The sequence below is a fragment of the Manis javanica genome, chromosome 17 (genome assembly GCF_040802235.1).
Source record: "Manis javanica isolate MJ-LG chromosome 17, MJ_LKY, whole genome shotgun sequence".
NCBI lineage: Eukaryota > Metazoa > Chordata > Mammalia > Pholidota > Manidae > Manis > Manis javanica.
Genome location: NC_133172.1, coordinates 17,747,433 through 17,769,473, shown reverse-complemented (window position 1 = coordinate 17,769,473; position 22,041 = coordinate 17,747,433). Strand labels below are relative to the sequence as shown.

Sequence of the window (22,041 nt, the reverse complement as noted above, 5' to 3'; positions counted from 1 at the left end):
ATTCTTCCTCAAGGAACCCTAGGGTCCTCAAAGCCTCCCTCCCATTTACTGTTTCTGGGCCCATGACCCCCAACCCACCAGAACCCCGCATATCCCCATCCCCTCAGTCCAGGGATCTGAAATAACTCAACAGTGTTTTTGTGCTCCGTGTTTATTTGGGGGCAATGGTGGAGGGAGGTCTGATATCTCAGGGAGAGCACTCTGTGGATCTGCATCTTGGTGAGAGTAGGAGTAGGGTGGTGGGTAGGCATCAGGAGTCATAGGATCCAGGCATCAGGTTGTTGACTGCCATGGGTTGGGCTCATTTATAATACTGCCTCTGTGTGTTGAGGTCACTGTAGACATCTGACCTCTGACCTTGGAGTTCCTAAAGGGATGGGTAGTGTCCGAACTGTTAGGGGAAGGGGTCCACCAATAAACTCCAGCCTTTGGCCTGCAAATCCCCTGGCAGTTTCTTCAACCTTGCAGCCATGGAAGAGATCTGGATTTTATTCAAGTACCTTCAGTGTTCCCCTCTCCTCTGCCTTGTCATTGGCCACAGCCTCCTTACCTCTGCACACGCTGTTCTCTCTGCTTGGAACACTGGTCCCTATATATTTATAAGGATGGTTCTTTCTCCCCCTTCAAGTCTCAGCTCACTATCAGTTCCTCAGAGAGGCATTTTTTGATTTCCCCATCTATATTTTCTTCCCCCTATACCTCAGTCACTGTCACATTAGCTTGCTTTATTTACTGCTTCCCAAAAATGATCTTGGTAATTTGCTTCAAGTCCATCTCCCCAGCTGGGGCATAAGCTCTGCTGCTGTGGGCCAGCATCCAGCCCATATGAATGCTCAACTAATTCCAACGAAGAGATGAAAAATTAAAGTAATGCTTGCCCTAAAATTTCACTGCCCCCTGTAACTAGAAAGCCCCTCAGTCTTTGGGACCTCATAGAATCAAACTCAAGATTCTTACGCTTTATAAAGAGACTTTCTATCCACAAGTGGGGCAAAACAGAGCTGGTTGCAGATGTAAAACAGACTTCACAGAGCAGGGCTCAAAACTGTGGGAGGGTCTATGGCCCCAAGAAGCAGCCCTCAGGCAAAATCCCTGAAATATACCAATGATGGGTCTTTGTCTGCATCTTTGTGGAAAACGGTCGGCTTGGCTTCCATTTGGTTCTCAGAGCTAGAGACACCTCTATCTGCATCATGGTCCTTAAGAAAGGTTTCAAGGATCCTCATACCACCCCTAAATTATATGGACAATTTCGTAATTTGTGGGTGTGGATTTTTCTGAGGAGTCCCTAGCTTTTGTCAGCTTCTCAAAGGGAAGCTGGATCCCTTCCGTCCAATTCCAGAACTCCTCCCTTTAGAGTTGCCAGACTAGAGCTGCATTATATCCTCTGCCCCTGTGAAAGCTTCTCCCAGAAATCAGCCTGCCCTGGGTCAGGCTTTTCCAGAGCAATCCAGAGCCGGCCCTCTGATGAACGTCTGCACTGGCCTTTGCAAAGGCCAGGCTATTTCCTCACACATTGTACGCTGAACACAAGTCCTGTTTGATCACTGAAAGCAGTTTTCGACAGATGCCCCAGTAGTCTCCAAGCGTTCAGGGAGCTCCTGAGAAAGTGGCTTTAGGGTCTGGGTTGTGAAGGGACTGGGGGTGTTTAAGAGAGACACCCACTGGTCAGGAGTGAGATGTGAAAAAGAAGCTGGTTTCTCACCTGATAAGGCGACTCTGTCTCAGTTACGTGCTGTTTCCGGGTCACTGCTGGGGGAAAGGGAGCGGCACAGGGTGCAGGGACAGACAAGGCGGCAAATTAGGGCCATTTTGCTGATGCAAAATCAACCCCTCCATCACTGTCCTCTGGATGGTTGTGACCTGGGAGCTTACCCCTCCCATCCAGGCTAGTCCTCAGAGTGTCCCAGGCCATCCCCTGCCAGCCCCACTCACCCTCCACAGCCCCTCGCCCCCGAGGGAACAGCCGGCCCAGGGAGTACACTGCCAGGGCGATGAGAAGGGTCAGCACCAGGTCTCCCAGCACAATCCCTGCCAGCACACCAGGGCTCACCACAGAGCAGTTGCATTCTGGGAATGTGGCACAGGGGTCAGGAGAGGTCAGTAGGAGTTGAGAATTGGGAAGAGGTGTCAGTGGGGGAGGTTTGGAAAGATAGAGGAAGGGACAGAGATGGGGATGTCTTTGGAAGACAGGTAAGAGGCTTGCAGGATCTAGGCCTACCGCTCTGGGCCTGGACAAGGTTGAGACCTGAGGAGAGAAAAAGAAGGTAAACTGAGGCACGGGCTATGACTGGAGAGTGGGCACAGAAGGTGGGGAAGGTCGGTCTTGACAGCCAGGAAGCAAGGGTGAAAAGCAACCTCTAGTGGGACCTGCGGGCTGGCATCAAGGCCACTGGACTGTGCTACTTCTGCACTGACTTGTCCTGTTGCAATACCCTTAGAGTCTCCTCCCCCTGCTTCTACGGGGGCCAAATCTTGGGGGTTCGGGTTTTGGGAGAGATCCATAGGGCTTGAGGGTGCTGGGGATCTGCTTGCATCCCAACCCTCTCCTTCAGGTCTCTCCACCCTTCTCCCTGCCCTGCCCCAAACTGAGCCCCGGGACTCTGGAGGGAGCTGCAGAAGCCCCAAACTCACCACCCACAGTCAGAAGGAAAGGCAGGAGCAGGAGCCTGCTAGGGGGTCCACGTTCCCCCATGACGCAGGAGACACTGCTGGACCCCACAGTCCAAGGCCCAGTGGGATGTGGTGTAGCGTCCAACCAAGTGAAGGAGGAAGTCTGAGGTGGGTGGTGGCAGGAGGAGGAGGAGGGGACAATAGGGGAGGAGGGACAGAGACAGATAACACCAGAAGGAATAAGGCCCAGACACCCCCGGGGCCATGCTGTAGCCCCCAGTGACTGGACAGGAAGGGCAAAGGATACACATGGCAACTCCGTCTCCACTCTCAATCTGGGGTCAGACATTATAACCGGAAGGTCAGAGGCTGATGATGACTAAAGCCAATTCTGTGTCTTCTTGGCTGGGCAACCTTGAGCAAGTCACTCAACCTCTCTGGACTTTTTTCCTCATCTGTAAAATGGGGGGTAAAGCAGTACTACTTCATAGGTTTTTGTGGGGATCAAACGAGTTAATATTTCTAGAACAGGATCTGACAATTGTTAGCTTTTTATAAGCACCAGCTATAATTATTTAATAATCAGAACCTTGTAATATTCGCAGGATATTAAAAGAAAGCTATCAGTATATGGGCACTAACGACAAGTAATTCATTTAACCCCACAACACTCCTCATTTCACAGAAAGGCAAAGATATCTGCCCAAGGTCACACAGCAAATAAAGATGGGAAAGGAACCCAGGACCCAAAGACAGAGAGTTGACCCTTAGAGAGAAAGAAAAAAGAGCAGAGATGAAAGACAGGGAAGGAGAAAGCGATGGCCTGGCAGAGAAAGAGGGAGAGGGATAGAGTACCACACAGATGCACAAGGCACAGACACAGGGTGGGGTTTGAGGTGAGGCAGGTGGCCAACAACGTGGCAACCACTGGGCAGGCCAGGGCTGCCCCAACAAATGAAGAAATAGGCGGAAGTGAGGACTGGGGAAGGCCACCCAGGAAGAGACAGGACTTCTAGCCTTCAGCAGGAGCCCGCCTGGGGCAAGGGAAGGAGGAACCTGAGGTTGCAGCACTTGGGGAGGGACGGGCCACCATCAGGAAGCCCCCTCCCCCGTCTAGGCGTCACACCCCATAGCTCCCTGGGCCTGGCTCAGGAGAGAAAAGGGGAAACTGGATGCTGGTCATGGGACAGGCACAGCGTGGCCCATCTGTGGGGGGAGGGGATTTGGAGTCGGGGACGTTCAGGGCCCAGTCCAGGCCAGGGCAGCACTGGATGCTAATGGCAGCTGTTGCCCACGCACTGGCCGAGCCCTGGTGCTGAAGAACCAACACACCGCCACCCCACCACCAGGTCTGGAGTGAGCACAGACCTCACAGGCCCTGCAGGTCCTGCCAGCGCGCCAGGCCTCACGGCGGCTGAAGCCACAGAGCCAGGGACAATCCTGACCAGAAGAGGCTCTTAGCCAGCAGGGCCTCCATCTGACTCAGGTGTTCAGGGCTCCCTCTGGCTGGGCATGGAGCAGACTGTGGGTCCTGGGACAGGAACAGAGGCCAGGCTGCTGTATGGTCTGCATTTTGTGAAGTTTGTGAGGTCTTTTAGACTAATGCTTGCCTGGCACCCTGTATCTACTCCATGAATGTTAATGTTAATCATTACTGTCACTGTTATTAGTACTTCAAGCCTCCAGTTCTGGGCACTCCTAGATACAACTCTTCCCTCAAGCCCTCAGCTGCCTGATGTGAACCTCCCAACTTCAGCCAGACCCCGGCTGTCCCCAGATCCAGTCTAATAGCCAACACATTCAGGTACCATCTGCATGAGCAGCCACAGCTGTAAGGTTGGGTCAGAGTCCTGGAGCCCCTTTTTAGTTGCTGAGATGTGGGGCAGTTTGAGGTGTCCCAAGGGGACGGATTTGTGCGGTGGCAGATATATCTGTGGGATGTGGGGTAGAGGATATCTACCAACCAGAAGTGAATATTTCAGTATTTTAGCAACCAGAATGACTGTATGCAGACCACAGATTGCCAGCCTGGACTGGTCTCTGCTCCATGGGCAGATAAGGTCCCCCCATTGGGTGAAAGAAGGCTGAGCTGGAGGGCACCCTGGGCACCATCCCCTCCAGTGCCAGAATCCAGGAAGCAGGGCTGCTCCCATGCCGATGACATCTATAAAGTGTCTCAATCTCCCCTGGCAGCAGCCCAAGAGTTAGGGAAGGCACTTCCCCAGAAAGCAGGCAATGTGCTGAGCCTGGGACAAGCTCACCTGTGGAGAAGCTATAGCCACTCCCCACTCTCCTGCTTCCACTTGCCCCCTACAGCCCATCCTCTCCACAGCTACCAGAGGAAACTTTTTGAAAAATCATACAAAGAATCAATTTTTTAAATGGCCAAAAGTTTGAACAGACACCTAATGAAAGAAAAAGATACGAGTGGCCAATTAAGCATGTGAAAAAGTGCTCGACATCCTTTGGCATTAGGGAAATGCAAATCAAAACCACAATGGGAGAGCACTACATCCCCACGAGAAAGACTAAAATTAAAAAGTTTGACCCTGACAAGCGTCAGCAGAGATGTGGAGCACTTGGAAATCTAATACACTGCTAATGGGAATGTAAAAAAATCCACTTTGGAAGAGTTTGGTCGTTTCTCATAAAGTTGAATATTCACCTACCCAGAGACCCAGCAATTCAACAGAAGCAAGCATTTATCCAAGAGAATTAAAAACATATGTTCCCATAAAAACCCACCAATCCCTCTGTCCTCCCCTCCTACCTGTCTTCCCCTCCTCCAGCTACACTGGCCATCTTGATGTTTCTCGAATAAGTCAAGCTCATTGTCACCTCAGACCCTTTGCACCTGCTGTTCCCCCTGCTTTTCCCAGGGTCTTTGCATTACTGGCCCTTTCTCATCCTCCAGGTCTCAGCGTAAATATCACAGCTTCACAGAGGCCTTCCCTGAACACCACTGCTAAAGTCACCTCCCACAACCCATTTCATTTTCTTCCTGTACTTGTCATACCTGAAATTCTCTGATTTATGTGTTCACATTTCTACTGCCTACCACTTCCTCTAGAATGGAACTCCATGAGAATAGGGACCTTTCTGCTTATTCACTGCTGTAATCCCAACACACATAGGAGATGCTCAATAAATATTCTTTGGATATGGGACTAAATAACCATGAGTGGCAACAGGTTGGATTAAACATGGCTCCTCATCTCTGCTAAAGTTTAAGGGTGTTCCGCAATGTCCACTATTTCTTCTTGAATTAATCACTTGGCAAATAAGAAGTGTTAGTGTCCCCTAATATCTCCCTGGCTCCTTCTTCCATGGAATTTTTAGCAGGACATCTGGCCACCAAACTGAAGACTGTACTTCCTGGCCTCATTTGCATTTAGAGTGGCCGTATGACTTCATTCTGGCTGATGGGCAGTGTGGGAAGTGAACAGGCAATTTGTAGGTCATAGTCTTTGTGGAAGGGTACATCTACTCCTTCAATTTTCTCTTTTGCTGAAATCTGATTGTGGGAGGGGCCCTCTTGGAACAAGTGGATGAGGAAGCATCATAAGGATGAAAGAGCGACAAGATAGGAGGCTCAGTGCCCATCACCTTGGAGGAGCCACGTCAGTCCAGGACTGCATGTGAGAGAGAAACTTCTACCTTGTTTGCACCCCTCGAGGCAGGTAGTCTCCAAAGACAGTCACCAAGAATTTCTTCTTCCCAATAGACGTACGCTGTCCCTCTCATCGGGAGGCAGAGAATTCATTTTCCTTCTCCTTGAATCTGAACTGACCCTGCGACTTGCTTTGACTAAAAACACAGTGGAAGTGCTGCTGTATGCATTCTGAGCCGACGCCTTAAGAAGCTTCACAACTTTCCCTTTGACTCTTTTGGAAACCAGCTGCCATGTTGTAAGAAAATCCAAGTTCCCTTCCTGGAGAGGAGGTCACACAAAGAGGCCCTAGAAAATGAGACCCATGTAGAGTGGCCACATGGTGGAGGATCAAGGCACCCCGGCCAGCACCAAGTGCCAAGGTCCTAGGCAGATGGAAGAAGTAATCTTGGGTCTTCCATACCATGCCAGCCACCAGCCAATGCAGCCACTTGAGTGACCCCAGGCAACACCACGTGAAGCAGAAGAACCTCCCAGTCAGCTCACAGAATAAGAAATAATAAATCACTGCTGTTTTAAGTCACTGCATTTTGGGATGGTCTGTTGCAAAGTAACAGACAATAGAAACTGCACTGTTATTTGTGGAATTTTGTTACTGTGGCCAAATATATATCTTTTTTTTTTCCAAATATATATCTTATCTGACATAGTTTCAAATGCCCAACCTGACTAGCCGAGTTTAGAGGGTGAAGGGTGTGAAGATTCGAAGGTTAATGCCCACGTGCTCTAAAGAGAAAGCTGAGCACACAAACATCAGAGGAAAAGGGTGATGAGCCTTCAGACAGACCTGGACTGATTTCAGGACGCTCTCTCCATAGCTTGTCTCTGATTCTCTCTGGGCCAGCTTTGTTCAGCCCTCTCTGTTCCTTATGGAACTGTAGCATTTCTGTCATCAATAGCTCACTCGTGCTGGCCCCATAATTTAAAAAAAAAGAATCCTGGAAAAAGAAGAAAATTGGCTTAGCATGAATTACCTGCCCACACCAAACCAACCATCTGTGGCTGGGGTGGAGGTGAAGTCTGCAAGAAGATGGCAGGATCCATGAGAACACAGATGTGAAGGGAGGGAGGGAGGCACAATCCCTAGAAACGGCATGTCAAGGATGCTGTCGGTGCTTCACCCATATCCCCACCGTATTTACCATTTCCAAGCACACCATCTGGCTTCCAACTGTCAGCTCTGAGACTGTCTTCTGGAGGGCTCATTCTGACTGCTGGAACCCACTCTGCCCAAGAGCTGGAGAAGGCCAGGGAATTAATGCCCACAGTAGCAGCCCTCTACCAGCAATTGATGGGAGTTAGTGGATAAATACTCCAGCTCCCTCACCCCTTGGATGGCTCAACTCTAGAGTTCTACACTGTCTCCTAGAACTCCCCAGCAAGATTAAGCTCCAGTCCCCTAGATAACACACCCTTCACTGACTCACGCTTTCCTGTGTCCCTTCTGATGTCAGAGAGACCATTGAATTTCTCCCTTGCCTGTACCACAGCAGCAAGGGAGGCTAGGCAAGTGGGTTTCTGACTTCTAGACTGGGAAGGCTTAATTCCTAAAGTAGGAAATTCCCAAAATGTAGAGATGATATTCAAAAGGATCTGGACATCTGGATAGACAGCATGAGAACTGTCCACAGCACCAGAGGAACCAATCCATGGGGCCTGCCTTACCCTTCCTAGATAAGGTACTAGTTTGATTCTTTGGTCAAAATAAAATGGAAAACCACAATGAGATACCACTACACATCTATTAGGATGGCAAACAGCAACAACTCTGACAATATCTAGAGCTGCCAAAGGTGTAGAACAAAGAGAACTCTCATACAGTGCTGGTGGGAATATGAAATAGTATGGCCATTATAGTGGCAGTTTGGCAGTTTCTTTTAAAGTTAAACATATACTTACCATGGGACCCAACAACCCAACTCCTTGACATTTACCCAAGAGAAGTGAAAACTTAGGTTCACACACAACCCAGCATGCCATATGAATAGTGGCTTTACTCATAATTCCCCCCAACTGGAAACAACCCAAATGTGTTCCAGCAGATGAATGGATGAACACACTGTGGTACATCCACACAGTGGAATACTACTCAGCAATAAAAATGAATGGATTACTGATACAACAGCATCGATGAATCAGAAATGCCTCATGCTGAGTAGAACACACCAGACTCAAGTCTACTTAGATGATTCTATTCTATGGCATTCTGAAAAAAAGCAAACTTTTTTAGGGACAGAAATCAGATCAGACCTGCCAGAGGAGGTCTGGAAGTGGAGAGAGTGGTTGCCTACAAAGCGAAATGAAATGTGGGAGAAAAAAATACACTTCATGTAAATGGTAACCATATTGTATGTACTCTTTTGTATATGGCTTTATTTCTTTCACTCCACATTCTGTTTGTGAGATAAATCCCTGATGCAAGTATTGATAGCTACTATATTTATTACATGCATCAAGTGTATTTATTTTCATTATTACATAGTATTCCATTGAATGAATATGCTGCAATGTACATATCCATTCTCCTCTGATGGACATTTGCTGTTGATTCCCATGAGGGCTTAAAATAGGGTAGCTGTGAAGAGCCCTACATCCATCCATCAGTCTCTCTATGATACAGGTGGAAGGGCAGAAGTTCCAAGCCACTGGGAAAGACTATGCCAAACTGTTTCCAAAGTGATTAAATCACTTCTGCTCCTTTAGCAATGTGCAAGAGTTTCTGTTGCTCCACATCTTCATACTTGGTATTGTCAGATTTTGACATTTTGTCCTTTCTGGGAGGAGGGAGGTAGAAGGGGTGTGGAGCAGTTTTGCACTGCTGTTTTAATTTACATTTCCCATGGAAGCTGAGCATCCTTTCATACTGTAACTGTCATTTTTTAAGATAGGTTTTAAAATTTATGTATTTTTCATTGTTTTTTAAATAAAAAATTTAACTTACATAATCAGGAAAGAATAGTTATTTAAATTTCAGAAAGCATAACAAATAAATAAAGTCAATTTTGCAGGAGAAAAAATACAGGGTTTCTGCTACTAGTAACATTGTTCTAAGAAATCAGAAACCACCTACCATATAAGAAAAGGCCCAGGTCTTCACAAACGGGAGTGTGAACATCAGCTCTTTATTTGAAGCTGGGAACTGAAGGCCATTTCACTGAAGGTAAGAGTGAGCCAGAAGTCACTCGTCCTTTCTGTGAACTTACAGCTTATCTTTGTATCCCCTGAGTGAGTCTGGTAAACCTAGGACTTGTCCCAGATTGATATCCCATCTGGACGTAACAGCTATATTAGGTCTGCTGATTCTCCCTACAAATCTAAGACATGATGAATGAGAACAAGCAGTCAACAGATGTAAGAACATATACATAAACACTTCTGATTTCTGGAATTATCATATAGAGGTTATGATATGACTATATGTATTTTCAAGAAAACTGAACACAAGTTGAAATTTTTACAAGGGAACTGGAGGCTATAAAAAGCGAGAAAGATTATTAGACTACAAAACAAAAAGCAATATAGAAATAAAAAAATAAAATCGCTGATATTAAAAACTCAGTGTATGTGTTTAACAGAGATTGGACACAGCTACAAAAAGAATCTACATCAAAGGACACTAGACAGAATTCAGTAGAGACAAAAATGGGAAAAAAGATAGGATAAAAGTGAATTTCTAACTTATTTTACAGTATTCCCAGGAGAATGGGCTGGAGGCAAATTTTGAATTGATTATGATCAAGTTAGAGTTTTGGCAGAAATTCAAGGTTGATTGACTTATTAGAAAATCAGTTAATATAAACCAGCACAATAACAGGTTAAGAGGGTGGCAGCATATAATTCCCTCAACAGATGACAAAAGTGTGTGATGAAATTCAACATCGACACATGATTTAAAATCTCAGTGAACTAGTAGACATGAATTTTAAAATTTTCTGAATAACACTACAAAAATCTACAGCTAACATCATTTATGGTTAAGTATTAAAACATTTAATGGTTAAATATTGAAAGCTTTCCTTTTAAGATTTGGAAAACAGACAAAAATGTCTGTTATCCCTACTTCTGTTCCATTTTGTCCTGGAGACTTTAACTCTGCAATAAAGCAGGAATATAAATAAAAGTTATTAGCATCATTATTAATAGATTATGTGATTCTGGTTACAGAAAATTCAGAAGACTCTATAGACTGATTTATTAGAATTCATCACAGAGTTTAGCTAGGTTGCTGGATATAAAATCAATATACAAAAATAAATTTTATTGCTAGATACAGCCATAAACCAAAGAAAAGCAGAAAAAAGTAGCCATTTACATCAGCATAGTGGTTGAGCATCTAGTAATAAATCTAACAACTTATCTGAGAAGTCTGTACAGGGCAACTTTATAAAATACTTTTTTTTATGTCCAAGTAAATGGTGTGATATATCATGTTATTGGATTGGATATCAGTTTTCCTCTGAATTTACCTATATATTCAATCCATTCATAATCTAGATTTTTAAAGTTTTTTTCCTGTGAAACTTGCAGGTAGATGCTAACTTTTATACAGAAATCTAAAGAGTCAAGTGTGACAAAATGCTCTTAGAGGAGAACAAGGTGAGAGTCTCATCCGACCAGGTAGCCTACTTTTGATTTATTGTAAAGCTACAGGAATTAATGTAGTAATTGGTGAGCTAGAGTAGAACAGAGTCCAAAAATATACCCATGTATACATGGCCACCCGGTTTGTAATAGAGATTTTACTGCAGAGCAATAGAGAAAATTATTATCTTTTCAATAAGTAGACTGAAATAGCTTGCTGCTTTAATGGATAAAAATGACATGAGATTCTGACCTTGTAATATATACACAAAAATCAGCTCGAGGTAGATTAGGGACCTAGACTGAAAGGCAAGAAAAAAACATTTTTAAATGATAATGTAGGATTACAAATTCATAATTTTAAGGAAGGGTAAATATTTCTTAATCAAGACCCAAAAGCACTAATATAAAAAACAAGATTGTTACATTTGACTAACACTAAGAATTTACATTCATCAAAAGATGTCTTAGGGCGGTATGGTTATATTTGTATTTATATTTTAAGAGCTCATTATTGCGTGGACTACTGACTTACTAAAAATGTTTTGGCTAAAATAAGACATTAGGAATTTGTTTAAAATAATCCAAGGGGGGAGAAATAGGTATAGGTAAAGAGGAAATATTTTTGGCTATAAATTAATGGTTGTTGGAGCTGGTGATAAGAATATGGGAATTCATTATACTGTTCTCTCTACTTTTGTATGTTTGAGATTTCCATTAAAAAAAGATACCATTAGAAAATGATCACAGAGTGGGAGAAGATATTTGCAACACATAATATAGGAGATGTATATATTATATATAGGCTATTAATATGGGATATATATAACAAAGGATTTGAGTTGGGCATAAACAAGGAACTCCTTTAAAGCAACAGACAACCTCCCCCCCAAAAAACGAGCAAAATTCTCAAGTAGACACTTTACAAAAGAAGAAATCCAAATGACAGTTAAGGTATGAAAAGGTGCTCAACTTCAGTGGGAAATGCAAATTAAAACAGCAGTGCAAAACCACTCCACTCCTCCCCTTCTAGCCCCCTCTCCCCACAAAGGACAAAGGACAAAAATGTCAAAATTTGACAATACCAGGTGTGAAGACGTAGAGCAACAGAAACTCTTGCACATTGTTAAAGGAGTAGAAGTTGTTTAATCACTTTGGAAACAGTTCGGCATAGACTCCCAGTGACTCAGAACTTCTGCCCTTCCACCTGTATCCTAGAGATGATGGAGGGACACCGTATTGTATGCAGGAAGCCTGCGTAGGGCTCTTCACAGCTACCCTATTTGTAAAGCCCTCAGGGGAATCAAAAGCAAATGTCCATCAGAGGAAAGTGGATATGTACATTGTAGCATATTCAAATTCAATGGAACACTATATAATAATGAAAAGAAATACACTAGATGCATGGAATATAGTAGATATTAACATTTGCCACACAGGGATTTATCTCACAAAGAGAATGTGGAGTGAAAGAAATAAAGCCATGTACAAAAGAGTACATACAATATGGTTTCCATTTACGTGAAGTTTAAAAATAGTCCAAGTTAGAATGTAATGTTTAGGAAGCATACAAAGGGAGCAAAACTATTAAGAAAAGCAAGGAAGAGATTCCATCAAATCAAAATGGTGGTTACCTGTCAGAGAAGAGCAGGCTTCATGAATAAAAAAGACCAAAACACTTTCTAGAATGCACTGACGATCTCTTTCTTCTGTGGTGATAGATGCCTGTGTGGTCACTCAATGATTCATTGCTTATTTACCCTGGGCATTTGCCTTTTGGTTTTTGTGGGGGTTTTTGTAGATGTTCTATATGTCACAATACATTTAAAAGTTTATATCTAATAATGCTTGCTCATTATGAAAAATGTGAAATATTCAGCCAAATACCAAAAAAAAAAAGGAAAACTCACTTACCTCTTAGAGACAGCTTCATTCATATTTTATTATATTTCCTTCCTATCTTTTTACATAGGGTATATTTTTACATATGTTAGTATACTTTTTAATATTTTATGTATGGGAATTTTTAAATATTTCTGACCATATTACATATGCAAATTTGTAACCTGCCCATTTTTGCAAATAATTTATATTAACCTGTAATGAGCAGCTATATTCTCTTCAACTGCTCACCTGTGACCCGACCTCATACTGTACATTGGCTCTTTGACCTGGACAGTAACCAAGGAGATGACCCTAAGAACTACAGAAAGTGGAATAAATTAGACACCAAAGCTAATATTTCATTTCTCAGTTCTCCTATGCTCCAAAAGAGCCATGGGGGTAAGTTCTTTTTCCCTTTCCCACTGCCCTACCCATGGGTGGGTGGGGGCCCTCTGGACCATACATGCCAGGGCACTAGCATAGGGATAGCAGGGCCAGAGGTCAAAGCAGACTGGATCTCCAACACCATGAAGCCTCCATACTGATGCCGTGAAGCCCTGGACTGCTTATACTTGATCTATTGGTGAGATAGAAATAAAGTGCCACTTTATTTAAGCCCCTGTTGTAAAGGGTTCATACCTACCTAACCCATATCGTATCTAAGTGCTTTTATCTAAGAGCAATTTCTCATGTTCCTAAAATTTCCTTAGAAATATCAGTCTTAAAGGATTCATTATATTATATCTTCTTAAGTTACTGTATTTTTTATTTACTTATCCATTTGTTTTTCTATTTAACACTTTTGCTGAATGCTTACTAGTTCCAAGCCCGTGAATGAGTGATGGGTATGCAGTGGTGAGTATCCATAGCAAAGGGAGACTAGCAGTGAACAAGAAAACAAATAACCCTTTTCTCTTTTCAAATATGGAATGTTCCCACATGTGTGGCAGAGACCCTCTAACTGGTCACCAAAATTGCTTCCATTTTCGCCTTTGAGCACAGCTGGACCACATTTTCCATCCTCCTTTCCCATCAGGCATGTGAGCCCATGGCAGGTGAGCAGATGTGTTGAGTTGGACCTCCAGGTGTGGCCCTAAAAACTTCCTATTTGTGGTCCTCAGCTCTTCCAACGCTCGTGATGGAGAGGACTGGGGTGGGGCGGGGGACTGAAGGAGCCCAGAGCTGCCGGATGGAGGGAGCCCTAGTCTCCCAGCGATTCAGATGTAGAGCCACCCTGCTAACCGCATTACATCCGGGGGGTGAGGGGAGAACAGATTGTATTACGCCACTGAGAGGTGGGGGTTCTTTGGTTAACAATAGCTAGTAATTTACCTTACCTGATTGACTCCATTAAGAAAGGGCTCTGGCAGCCTGCACAAACGGCTCCAAATTTCACCCTTCCCTGTCTTCTTGCCCTGGCTGTCCGACTTCACAGCAGCTTCCATCAAAGGGGAGTCTATTTCCCCACCCTTGAATCTGAGCAGGTCTTGGGACCTGACGTGGCCAATAGAACGAGGTGGAAGGATCCCCACAGTCGTTGCCAGCAGTAGCAAACTGATATAGGCCGAAGAAATTTAGAAAAACATGTGCAGTTATCATGGACTCTATGTTGATGGAAATTCCTGCAATAAAGCAGTCCATCTAACTTAATTTAAGCCAGCATTTCACACGTTTCTTTTATCGAGGAGGCCTCTTATCTTCAAATACCAGTCAACATCCTTTGGATCTTTGGCAGATGCTACTTGGACATAGGATTATTTCGTTTGTTTTTTGTTTGTTTTGCTATTCTTACAAAATGGTGCCATGAAAATCTTTGCAGTGAAATATTTTCCCACTTGCTGGATTCTTTCCAGGGGTTATCAACAGACAGGCACATTTTCAGGCTTTGAACCCAGGCTGCCCAGTCCTTCTCCCGAAGGGTCATTCTCATTCATCCTAACCACAGTGAGGGGTTCTCCCATTTCCCTGACTTCTCTCAGCTCTAGGGAACCATACTTGAAACATCTTGGCTGATTTCCCAGGGAAAGGAATATGTCTCTGTGTTTCAAGCGGCAAATTACTCAAATATTACGGAGATTAAACTTGACCTTCACCTTTTTTGGTTCTTTGCCTTCTTCTGTGAATTTTCTCATATTATTTATCCATCTTTGAGTATTGGCTTTTCATCTTAATTCCATGTTCACTTATTAATATCTTCATTACATTGATAGCCACTTTTCTATCATGCCTGATGCAAATGTTTTTCTCTACTATTTGCTTAACTTCGATTTTAGTCATGCCCAATTTGGACATATGGACTATTCAACTTTTTACACAGTCAAGCCGATTTATCTTTCCCTTAGTGATTTGTTCTCCCACTTTGATGTTCAGAAAGTCTTTCCTAACCAAGAGGTTATTAAATATTTATTTCATGTTCAAGACTTTTATTGTGTAATTTTCTTCCCACACTTTACTTTAGTCCATCTGGAATTTATTTTCACTTATCATGTAAAATGAGGCTCTAAATCGATATGTTCTCCCAAATGGCTGAGATATAAATCCAACTGGTGTGACATTATGCTTCTGTTCTATCATACATTATCGCTTTCTGTGCTCTGTCTTTGACCAGCCTTTCTACATTACCCAGGATAATTGCTCCTATACTGAAATCACACTTTAAATTATGTGAACCCCTTGGTTTTGTGTATCTTGTCACCAGTGTATCCACAGCATCTAGAACAGAGCCTGGCACATGGCAGGATCTCAATAAATATCTGGTGAAAGAATAAATGAGTGAATGAATGAATGAATGAAAAAATGAATGAATAAATGGGTGAACACAATATGCCAGCCCAGATCTGGGCCGTAAGAGTATATGTGCTGGGAATAACATTCTACTCTTTCCTCTGTGAGGCCCACAGATAAATAAAATACTGCTTACTCAGCCTGTATAAGATAGCTATTGCTGCATAACAAAATTCCCCCAAACTAGTGGCTCAAAACAGCGACTAAATTATTATTTGCTCATTGTCCTTTGTCTCAAGAATTTGGATAAGACACAGCAGAGATAATGTGTCTCTCTTCCACATAATGTCAGCTAGGCTAGAACACCTAAGCAGCTTCTTCACTTATGTGTCTGGCACTTCGGGAAAAGCTCACATGGCTGAGGGATAACTAGATCCGCTGAACCCAGTCATATGTTAGGGCGGCATCACTATTATCTGATGTCTTCAGTTCTCCCTGTGGTTTCTCTAGATGGTCTCTCTATGTGGCCTCTCTACATGGCCTTTCCATGTGGTCTTCCCAACAGGGAGCTCAGGACTCCTGAGTACACAAAAGAAAAAGTTGCCAGGCCTGAGGCTTAGGCCGAACTGGCCAGGGTGACTTCTGTCACATTCTATTGGTTTAAACAAGCCACATGTCCAAGGAAGATTCAAGGGGAGAGGACTGTATGAGTGTGAATGGAGAGCTGTAGTTTTTTGGGAATTTCAATATAACTGATTTCCAAAATCCACTAAATGGCTCCTTGTTGACTACTCACAAGAGCCAGGCAGGAAGCAGATGCAGTGGCAGGCCACACAGACAGGCTCCCGGAATACAGGGAATACTTGGGCCGAGCCATTACTGTGCCCCGAGGCAGGTACTTCTCCTAACCTGACAGAGCAAGTGCTTGGGAAGGCTTTCAGAGGTAACTCTATGTGTCTTTAAAATGAGTAAAACACAGTCAAATGTGAGAGCATGTATGAAGGTATATAGGGGAGAAACCACTTAGAGATGGTTTTAGTGAACCCCTAAAGTTCAAGTCAAAGACAGATGAGGCTGGAGCCAAATTAGGGTCCATATGCCAGGCGGTGATGGAGGCTCTGAATGCCACAGTAAGAAATATGGCATTCATTTTGAAGAATAGTGATAGCTAACCAGCAACCAGCTATCAAAATTACCTGAGTCCAGACATTTGGAGGTGTCTAAACAACATCTGCACAGGAATGGGGTGGAGGGATGACCAGCTGGTAGCCAATCTATACATGAAGAGAGGGTCTGGGCTGCAAAAAGGACTGGGAACCATAGCCAGGTAGATGGTCGCTAAAGTCACCAGAATGTAATAGAGAAGTTCATCTAAGAAGAATGACTACAGTCAGGAGAGAAAAGGACTCATATTGGCGCCTCAAAGAACATTCTCTGAAGCAGGATTTGGCCACCAATTCTTTACAATAAGAGGTGGGATCTAGGTAGCCTTGTCTTGAGTCTGGGTGGGCTTGTGTGACTGCTTTCACCAATAGACGGCAGCAGAAGTGATGATGTGTGATTTCAAGGCTGAGTCAGAAAAGGCCATGCAGTTTCTGCCTGAATCTTTTAGAGTACACGCTCTGGGAAAAGCCAGCCGCCATGCAAGATTGCCATGCTGGAATGGCTACATGTAGTTGTTCTGGACAACAGCTCTTTGAACTCTCAACCAACAGCCAGCCGACCTTGCCAGCCATGTGAGAGAGCCACCTTGGACACCAGGCCGTCAAGGTTTCAAATCACTCCAGCCCTGCTAAACAGCTGATTTCAACCATATGAGAGACACCAAGAGAAAACAGCCCCACTGAGCCCTGCTTGAATTTCTGATACATAAAGACAGAGAATAAAGAAAATGATTATTTGAAGCTTAATTTTGGGATAATTTGTTCTGCAGCAACAGATAACTGAAACACCAGGGTTGCAAACTCAACCTTAATCCTAATCCAACAGCAGCTACATATGTACTGTAAATCAGTGAGCAGGGCCTGGCATGAGACAACAGGGCATGGGGGGAACCCTGGTTTACTGGGGAACCCATGCTGTGCTGCTCTGGGCTGATTCACCCCCAGATCTGGTCCTCACCCTCCCCTTTCCACCTGCACTCAGGCTGCAGCTCCCAGTCTCCACCTTCATCTGCTTTCACCTGGGGTTTCGGCCTATGGGAAACAGTGACAGGAGCCTGGAGAGCAGGAGGAAGAAGCCAGGGTAAGTCCCTCCACCCCGGGTAATTCTCCCCTTCGCCATGTGGTTGTGCCTCCTCCCCAGCTCCAGCCAGCTAGGCTGTCCCACGGGGTTTCCAGCTTCTATTAGTGACTTTGTCTCTGGGCTCTACTGACACCACCTCCTCCCTTTGTGCCTCCAGCCTGGACTGGCAGCAGCTTCTCATGGCTGCTAATTTCCCATTGCTTCATCGGCTCCTCTCTGGCCCCTCAGCTTCTCCTCTGCTGCATAACCACCTCAGGTGAAGCAGCGCCAGCCTACTGGGCCTAAGCTGAGAAGTGGCCTTCATGTTATCAGATGTCCCAATGTGCCAGAAGCCAGATTGTCATGGGGAATGTTCCGCTATTTCCAACACTGTGGATGCTAGTGGTCCTCTGACTTCAGAGTAGGTGGAGGCCGCAAGAGAGACTGAAGAGGAGCAGCTGCAGCAGGTCACTCACTGCATCAGTGAACAGACCTTTATTGAGTACCTACTGTGGGCAGTCACTGTGTGAGGAACTGGGGACAAGTGGTGAGAAATGCTGAGTCCCTGCTCTTACATACTTATGCCACAGTGAGGGAGACAAAGGAGGAAGGACAGCGTGTGATCCATGCCATGCACAGAATGAAAGTTGAGGGACGTTGTGTCAACGTGGGGGTCAGGGAGTAGGGGTTAGTTGGGGTGGCCCAATGGCAGCATTGACCTGGGGGCAACTGAGCTGAGACCTAAAGGAAAAGAGAGAGCCAGCTCTACAAAGACCTGGGAGAACCATGTCCCCAGAAGCAGGACTGGCCATCAGAAAGTCTTCAAGGCAGGAAAAAGCTGGGAGCATGTGAGGAACAGTGAGAAGGTGGCATGGCCGGGGCAGAAAGAGTGAAGGGGGAGTCAGGAAGCGCTGTGAGGATGGGGAGGCTTCAGTGGCCACAGGAAGGAGTTTAGATTTTACTCTAAGCGCAATGAGAAGCCATTAGAAGATTTTAAGTAAGGAAGTAATGTGATCTGATTTATGTTGAAGGACCCTGGAGCTGCGGCAATGAGGACTACCAGTAGGGCACAAGATTATAGGCAGGAAAACCAGTCTGTAAGCAATCGTGGAGGTCCAGATGAGGTGAGAGGTGCTCGGACCACGGTGTTAACAGTGAAGTCATGACAAGTGGGTGGCTTTGGGAGAGTCCTGTGTCACGGAAACCAGGGAGGGAGTTTTCACACGAGAAAGGGCTGTAGGACTTGCTAAAACGCAGACTGCTGGGGCCCATGCCCAGAGATTCTGGTTCAGTAGGTCTTGGGCAACAGATAATTTGCATTTCTAACAAGTTGTCATGTGAAGCTGATTCTGCTCCTGCGGGTCCAGAGATCACACTTTGAAAACCACTGGTCTAGAACAACGCTTTCTAATAGAAATAAGATGCCAGCCACATATTTTTTAATTTCCAGTAGCCACATTAAAAACAAAAAACAGGTGAAAATAATTCTTATAAAATATTTCACTCATATATTTTATTAACATGTTCTATTGTTATAGCACCTTACCAATATTTTTTAAATTTTTGAGGTATTTCACATTTTTTTTTGTACTAAGTCTTTGAAATCCCAGTGTGTAGTTTATATTTACAGCAGCACATCAATAATTAAGCCCTCAGTAGCCTATGTGTGGCTAGCAGCTATCATACTGGAGAGCACAGGACAGTCCTGTTAATGCAGGACCAGTGATCTGAGGATGTAGAATTGCCTACAGTTTAGCAACAAGGAAGAGTTTTAGCAACACAAGGTATCATTTTCGTGAAATAGAGGGAGAGAGATGGAGGCGAGAGCATGTAGATCCTTCCTTCTTGAAGTCTGGCTGTGGTTCTATAATGGATGGATCAAGCTGACAACACAAACCCAACAATGGATATTAACATCACACAAAAAGAAACATCCAGACTTTATTATGTGCCTCCTGGTGGAAGAACTCTACATCACCCATGCAGTATACTTTACACAAACAGAACCCCAATCTGACCCAGCCTCTGGATCTACCAGTTGGCAGGACATCTGGTTACATAAGTTCCTATGAAAGGACACCAAGAAGTGCAACTGGCCAAATCAGACTGTGAGATGAGAGGGAGGGACTGTCACAGATTAAAAGACTTAAAGAGGTACCTACAGAATGCAGGGCATGGATCCTGTCTGGATCCTGATTTGAACAAGCCAACAGTTAAAAGACACTTAGAACAACCAGGAAAATTGGGAGAGAGGTTGGGTATTAATAATATTAAGGAATTACTCACTTTTTAGGTTTGATAAAGGTATTAGATTACATTTCTTTTAAGAAACTTGCATTTTAGAGGTACATAACAAGTACTTATGGGTGAATCATGATGTCTGGGATTTGCTTTAAACCAATTCAGCAGGAAGGGAGGCAGAAATAATAAAAGATTGTCCATATGTTGATAATTGAAGAAAGGTGCTGGGTACCTGGAGGATCATTATACTATTCTGTATTTGTGCATGGTTGAACTTTACTATTGTGAGGGTTTTGTTTTGTTTTGTTTTGTTGTTTGGTTGGGAGAAGGAAGGAGGGAGGCTATGAAGGAAGAGAAGAAAGTGTTAAGCAGAAAGGTAGACATAAGCGGGTGGAAGGAGAATAAAGCCAGTAAAGCCCACTAAAAGGGACTCTAAGAGTTAACCAGATAAAACCGGGCAGCCAGAAAAGACTCATGAGTTGATTAGTTGAAGTTTCAAGGACTAGGAATTACTTAGAATGTCCCAACATTCCTCAGACAAGAAAAAACAGAACACCCAAATGAGAAGTTTCCAAGCACAGGCTCTCCCCAGATAAGAGAAAATAAAACAAAGACAGGCACAGAAATCATCAGAGCAGCCCGTCTTCTTTTTATCAATTAGACCAGGCCTCCAAGGACAAAGATCATCAAATAAAGGACCTGTCTGCCCTGCCAGGACCCCATAAAAGAAGCCTCAGAATAAACTGCCTGTGCCTGTCTAACCTTAGGCAGGCCCGCTCTGCTGTACACGGCGAAAGATAATTCACTTTGCCTTCCTAACTTTGGTTTTGTGTCTCACTCTGTGAGTTCCCTGCGTCTCTGAACCGACTTTCTCCCCAACGAGAGTAAAGGGATCTTTTGTTCTTTAAACACCGGAGCACCAGGAACTGGTTGGAGAGCTGACAAAGGACGGTGGAGATGCGGGAGAGCCGGAGGGTGGGTAAACTGGCTCCAGGGAATACACATGGACGAGGTCTCGTTTTTCCTTCTGTGAGGGACTGCACAGCCTCCACCGCTGCCTTAACTTCAGCTTGGGTGGCTGCGACTCCGGAGCCAGAACTTCCGCCCTCACCCACTTGCTCTGGGCCTGCAGGCTCCGCGCTTGCGCAGCACCCGGACCTCGGGGCGCGGGCTTAGCCCCCACACCCCATAATTCCCCACGCCTCTCTGAGTGGGCGAAACCTCCGCCTCCAAATTTGAGCAAGGTGAGGCAGAGGGTGTCGCGCCGTCTTCCAGGAAATGCAGTTCTCGTGCCAAGCTAGAGCGGCCTCTTAACCGGAACGGGAAACTACGTACCCCATAATGCACCGCGCGCAGCGGCTGAGCGGTGTGTTGCTGCCCCCATGTGGCGGCTGAGCGGTTACGCCCTGGCCTTGGAATGGGGCTGAGACTGGAAGAGTGGGGGCGGGACTGGAGACGCTGAGGGCTGTCCTGGGAACCCTTTCCAAAGGGTGAGGCCCCCAGACCTAAGCCAAGGAAGGGTGGTTGGGGGGGAAGAAATTGGAGGTAGGGCCCGCTATGAGGGTTAAATGAAATCGGGACAATAACTGTGGGCTGCATATTATCATTATTATTACAATTAGTACTTACTGGGTAAGGGCTTGTGTGCCAATCATTGCTCTCAGCACGTTGCATGTATTATCTCATTTAATCCTCCCAACAGCCATTTAAGGTACTTTCAGCCCCCCTTTACTGGAATGAAGCTGAGGCCAGAGATGGGAATACCTTGCTCAAAGTCACTCAGCTGGTCAGTGGCAGAGCTGGGATTTAAACCCAGGCTGCCAATCTTCAGAGTCTGTGCTCTTCTTCATTATGAGTGTTAACACCCTCATTAAATTATCCCAAGATTGTAGTTAGCACGTAAACCAACTCAAGATGCACATTAGTATGTGGATCTCTTTGAGTTGGTAATAATCAGCTTGTACATGTGTGCCCAAGTTTGTGATTTAGCCCTGCTCCAGGGCAATTTAATAGAGTTATAATTAGCACATGAATCAGCCCTCATGTGTGTTCACAGAGATCAGATATCTGATTAGCACTTGAACCAGCTGTGATTTGTGTTAGGA

At 44.8% G+C, this 22,041-nt stretch overlaps 1 protein-coding gene across 2 annotated transcripts; it reads right to left on the bottom strand.

Annotated features, from left to right (window-relative positions):
* Window positions 1-135: 135 nt before the first annotated feature.
* TYROBP (transmembrane immune signaling adaptor TYROBP) lies at window positions 136-2,790 on the bottom strand. Of its 2 annotated transcripts, none has more exons than XM_017667484.3 (5): window positions 2,635-2,790; window positions 2,222-2,248; window positions 1,936-2,070; window positions 1,706-1,752; window positions 136-367 (listed from the first exon to the last, which is right to left on the bottom strand). In XM_017667484.3, exons 1-5 carry the CDS (start codon window positions 2,693-2,695, stop codon window positions 302-304), a joined length of 336 nt encoding a protein of 111 aa, XP_017522973.1. In that variant the 5' UTR covers window positions 2,696-2,790; the 3' UTR covers window positions 136-301. The 2 variants fall into 2 exon arrangements, with proteins under 2 accessions (XP_017522973.1, XP_017522974.1); XM_017667485.3 differs by having other exon boundaries at window positions 1,706-1,749; window positions 2,635-2,789.
* Window positions 2,791-22,041: the final 19,251 nt, after the last annotated feature.

Bases quoted from the DNA above. Each gene is read 5' to 3' on its own strand.
- TYROBP (XM_017667484.3), bottom strand. From the start codon at position 2,695: ATGGGGGAACGTGGACCCCCTAGCAGGCTCCTGCTCCTGCCTTTCCTT. The intron at 2,071-2,221 runs GTAGGCCTAGAT...CCACATTCCCAG, and splicing joins CCTTGTCCAGGCCCAGAGCG to AATGCAACTGCTCTGTGGTG. The intron at 1,753-1,935 runs GTGAGTGGGGCT...CCTTTCCCCCAG, and splicing joins GGGGCGAGGGGCTGTGGAGG to CAGTGACCCGGAAACAGCAC.